Below are 5,666 nucleotides of genomic sequence, written 5' to 3' on the forward strand. Positions count from 1 at the left end.
TCCCGTTAATGTTCGGAATAATTTTTAAAAATACGTAACCATGAATCGGGGAATTCAACAAGGGAGATGGAGTGTCAATGAGTTCGTAGCAATTTTCGGATCATTTTTCTAATTTTTTTGTATTTAGTTATGAATTTTCTAAGAAAAAGTAATAAAATAATAATTTAGGATAAAATGCAAGGATGTGCCCATGTTGATTGACGTACACTTGTGCAAGTGGTGAAAGGTGACGCGCTGAGATCGTACCAGATGTCCTCTTGCAATTATTTTGGCTTTTTTAGTGCAAAAATCTTTGAAAAAAGGTAATAAATAGTAGGAAAATCCTAAAAATGCCCTGAAAATTACTCGGACCTCCTTCTGATGTTATAAAACTAGGGGAACCTATAAATCATCCGTTTCGCAATGAAAAAATCTAAATTATTTTTACATAACTCACTTTCCTCTTAACCCTAAGTATATATTTTTGTTCACTTTAACAAGTATATTTCCTTAATATTCGTTATATAATTTGTAATAATACAAGAATTAGTTTCCTTTCATATATAAGGATGTAAAATAATCTGTTTTGTTATAATAATGTACATATATAATAATTGCACATGCTTTGAAGCCATCATTGCAACTACGCCTAGAGCTTTGAACACGTCAGAGGTATTCAATAAGTTGTCCACATGCAACTGCACCTAGAGCTTTGAACACGTCAGAGGTATTCAATAAGTTGTCCATATGACGCCGCATTGGGAATCAGTAATATATTTTCTATCATGTCCAATCACATAAAATAATGCCATACTTTTTCTGAAAAACCTCACACAAGTGAAGCAATTTTAAAATATTAGTGAATATTTGTCCTAGTCTATATGAGTGATTATATATTCAGCGTGCATTTTTTTCACAGTATATGTTAACTTTGAGAGGGATTCCACAAACATATAATATAAAGAAAGAAAGAAATAGTAGGAGATGAACCAGTACAAAAAACAATATATAAATGGTACATAATAATTCCATAACCTTGTCACAAACGCACTCACAAATGCTTTTCCATAAACCTTGTCCTAACATATAATAAATAAAGGCAACATTGCATATGATGCAGCCATGTCCAAATCTGATACGTGATCACAAAACTTGGTTAGTAAATCCATTCTATGGGGGGAGTGAGTTTCTATGGAGGAGAGAGTTTCAGTAGATGGAGACAGATTCGGTGGAGGAGTGAGTTTTGTGTGGAGGGAGAATTTCTATGAAAGGAGTGATAGTAATACCAATAAAAGGGTTCCCACCAAAAAATATTTGGTTGACAATGTATAAATTAATTTTTGGTCTGATACAATCTAAGTTTAATCCTAACTAGTTTGGTTGAGTTCACTAACTAGATGTCACTTCCATTGAGTTTCTTTCAACCACTATCAGTGGTGTAAGGAGAGTGTGAGGTTGACATGCTTGAAAAGCAAAACCTGACACCTCTTTTTTTTAAAATTGAAAGAAAGTACATATGTTGACTACACACAACCTTTGGTATGTTGGTCTATAAACCTATGTTCCCTTTCTCAAACGAAATTGCATATGCAATCCTCATCCTCCCAAAACAAATAGGATTATTCAAGCATGTCAACCTCTTCAGGCGCCAACAACACAATCGAAGATGACAAAATGGAGTCGCAGGTTCTATTTCCACATTGTACTTACCGACCCCTTCCTTTTTCAACATCATTTGGGAGTGAGGGGGACTCCGATGATCCATTAGAGGCAATACATGCAGTCAGTAGCAAGCTGGATTATAATTCCAGACTGATCAATTCATGGCACGAGAAATGTGTTGAAGACGAGGCCATTTTGGCTGATCTTAACATTAGAGTGAACAAAGCGTTCTCCCAAAAGAACAAGTACTTGAAGCTGAGTCATAAAAGGAAGCTAAAAGCTGAGAAGTTGGATACAGTAATGAATGATGAAATTAAAGGTTGTTTGATGAACCATATGCGATGCGAAGAGCACCATAGTGAACTGGAGTTGGCATTCAACGAAGGATTCGAAAAATTCCGAGCATTTGCGGCAACTACTCATACAAGTTATAATTGGGACTATGTGTCCCCTGATGCTGTGAGAGAGATACTAGACGATGGTGGTGACATGAATGAGCATAAGCACGTCAAAGCTGCTCGGAAGAAGCCAACCGATACGACTAAGTGATTGCGGCTACCGCTGTTCAGTTGGTTGAGGGTGATCATGGTATTGCACAAATTAGAAGTATATTCCCTTAATGTCATTATCTAATTTAAAATAACACAAATATCAGTTTCATTTGCTTCATATATAATTATTGGGACTATGTATTGCAAGTCATCATGTGTTCCTTCTGTCTAACATTATATTTTGCAAATATCAAAATATTATTCAATAAGCAGTCAATATCACAGCAAGTTGGGAATCAGTAAAGCCCCATTATCATGTCCATTCACATTAAAGAGCTGGCGTACTTTTTCTCAAAAAACTGACACGTGAGTCATAAGTAACATAACATGTGCTATACATTGTTTAGTGAATGGTTTATGGTTTATTTATATATAATAAAATTCCAAATATTGCTGAATATTTATTTCGTCTATATCACTGGGGACATGAGTGACCATAAGCATGTGAGACCTGCTAAGAAGAAGCTGACCAATACGATCGAGGGATTGTGGCTACTGTTGTTCAGTTGGTTGGGGAGATCGTGGTATTGCTAAGAGGGAGCACATAATATGTTTTGCAATCAAATTTTCTTTTGTGTGTGGAATTATGAGTAGTTCAAATGTTAGTGTACCCTTTAATATTCTCCAACAGTTCGAAATGTGATTAGCTGCAATGTACTTTTTTACACGCTGCTTTCTAATCACTCTGTCCCAACAAAGTGCTTCAAGTATCCTTCAGTTACAAATGTTTACAAAATCGTGCCCCTAATAACCAGTCGAGCTCAGATCTTAATAACCAGTAAAACACTAGAACATAACATTCGGAAAAAGTGGGTACTGCTGGAAATCATTACGGGTAATGGAAACAACAGCTGGCTGCTGGAAATGCTGCATTAGCCTGTGATATAATCAATGAATCTCTGTTAAAACATAATTCACCATAAACTACCCATTTTACATGGTAAAAGTCATTGCTTCTTCACATAACTCAAAATTTGATACTTTATCAAATGTCTATGAAAATTTCTAAATAGGGAGAAGACATAAAATTAACATGTGTCCAAATTTCATGCAAGAATGAAACCAAGCAAATTTTCATTTCAATTACCAGTGGACATAGTAAGAGCTCATGGGTGGACATGAACAAAAAAATAATAATAATAAAAACTGAATCTAGAAAACTTCACCTGATCATTAGTCTTCATAACAACCGAATTTCGTCTAATAGAAACATAAATCATTCAGTTGGTCCGTGCATCCTGTCAAATTCGTCGAATAATGGGTCACTACGATCTATTGGAGTTGATCCGTCATTGTTCGACAGTGATGTCCTGCATAAACATCAAACACAAGCACATAAAAAATTTACCTATTCAAATTTTAGGTGTTATTATAAATAGTGTTAGCATCTTACGGTGTGTTCAAATTTCTTGGGCATTGTCTTCTATCATGACCAATGTGTCCACACTCCCGACGGTGTCTAATCCCTCGCTTCATTGCCTTTTCCTTTGCTCCCGTTACTCGTTTCGACCTTCCTTTGCACCTCACTCTCTTAGGGTCTTTCATATATTGTGTTTGAGAGCTGGACCCTCCAACTTCGTTATTACTTGGTCCATCCTTCAACAACTTCAACTTCACCTGCAAACTTTTTAGAGTCTCTGACAGTAGCTCACATCCTTCTTCACTCATTAATGCATCCTCAACCACATCTGAAGCAAGTCGAGACATTGTACTCCGCTTTATTAAAAGACCAGGATCTGCAGAGTCTTTAATTTCGTTGCCATTTGCATCTGACACCAATCCAGATTTCGCAGTTTTCTTCCACCTCTTCAAAATATATTTATCGGGCATATATTCAATCTGGTCCCTTCTGAACAATGCTAGGATGTGCTTGCAAATAATTCCAACAAATTCAAATCTTTTGCAGCTACACGATGCGTGGTCAGAATCTTTGACATATACGACTTCTGCCACTCTTGTTTCCCAAATTTTCCTTTCGCTCACGTTAAAGACAACTTTAGAAGCATCCTCTGTTTTGAGCTCTAGGAAACATGCTGTACTTTGTATTAGTTCTTGCTCAAACTTTTGAAACATTGTCCTTGTGTACAAGGTAGCCATTTGTTTGTTCATTGGCATCGGTAGAATACATTGAGCCACTTCAAATGCATCTACGTGATCAGCAACTAACTCTTTTTGACGTTGATGAGAAAGTGCCCTCTCAAATCGTATTATGAAATCCATCAACGAATTTCTCTTTGATATGTATTGCTTGAAAAAACCATGAGAACCTTCCGCTCTTTGGCTGCTTGACATTCCAGCGGCAAAAAATTGTCGTGCGTAGGCTGGAACCCAAGATTCCCTTAAATCAAACATTGAACTTAGCCATGGATGGTCAGTCAAACCAGCCTTTGTAACCACAATATTCCATTTTGCATCAAACTCATCCTTATTGTCAATATCCCATATGGCTTTCTGAAATTCACGCCAATACTCCTTATAAGCAGAATGTGGTAACTTAACAGAGAACTTTGATGTGATGTGCCATATGCAAAGTCGATGAAATGTAGTCGGGAAGGCTATTGAAATCGCTCTGGTCATTGCCGCATCTTGATCTGTAATGATCGTTTTAGGTTCGCCACCTGGCATGGCTTTCTTAAACTCCTCAAACATCCAAATAAACGACTCAGTCGTTTCCTTGCTGAAAAATACGCATGCTAAGACAATTTTCTGACCATGGTTATTAACTCCCAACATTGGTGCAAATGTCAAGTCGTATCGATTCGTGTTGAATGTGGTATCGAATACAACAACATCTCCATAAAACCTGTACGCCGGTCTAGAAGTTGCATCAGCCCAAAAACATCGACTAAACCTGTCATGGCCATCTCCCTCAATCTTGAAATAAAAAGCCTCATTTTTTTTCTGTTCAGCCATAAAATACTCGGTCACTAGTTCAACATCGTGGTTCCTCAGCTTCCCATTCACACTACATTCAAGATTGTAGATATCTTTTTTGATAAAACCGATTTTATCCATTCCTCCGGATTGCACCTCAAAAATACTTACTTTCTGATGAATGGGAATATTAACTGAACCCAACTGTTCTGTGAGTACTTTTGTAGAATCTGAAATATGATGGTGTGATCTCAATAAATGCATTCTTTCTGAGGGTGTCATCTTATGACTGTGTCCCTCTGCAAAAAGAGAGATGGTATACTTCTTGCTCCCATTTGTCTTCACAACCACAATCTTAACTTTGCAATTGCATCTACTTATTCCCCGTTGTCTTTTTCTCTCCCGAGTTTCATCTCTCATGTATGCACCTTGTTTGCAACATACAAATTCTTTCCTCAAAATCTCTTTCTTATTTTTCCCCCAAAAGCTGGAATGAAGTCGAATACCAAAGCCAGCCAAGAATGCATATCTATTATAGAAATTGTAAACGAGGTCAAGCGAGTAACTTCATCCCAACTGCTGGTGTTTCCTCATTTCTTA

The 5,666-nt window shown here is 36.9% G+C and overlaps 1 protein-coding gene across 1 annotated transcript; it reads right to left on the reverse strand.

Annotated features, from left to right (window-relative positions):
- Nucleotides 3,409–5,207, reverse strand: LOC109948706 (protein FAR1-RELATED SEQUENCE 5-like). Its single transcript, XM_020562406.1, has 3 exons — nucleotides 4,319–5,207; nucleotides 3,586–4,225; nucleotides 3,409–3,502 (listed from the first exon to the last, which is right to left on the reverse strand). The coding sequence occupies exons 1-3, from the start codon at nucleotides 5,205–5,207 to the stop codon at nucleotides 3,409–3,411; spliced, it is 1,623 nt and encodes a 540-aa protein (XP_020417995.1).

Source organism: Prunus persica, chromosome G4 (assembly GCF_000346465.2).
Source record: "Prunus persica cultivar Lovell chromosome G4, Prunus_persica_NCBIv2, whole genome shotgun sequence".
In the NCBI taxonomy this organism is placed as follows: Eukaryota; Viridiplantae; Streptophyta; class Magnoliopsida; order Rosales; family Rosaceae; genus Prunus; species Prunus persica.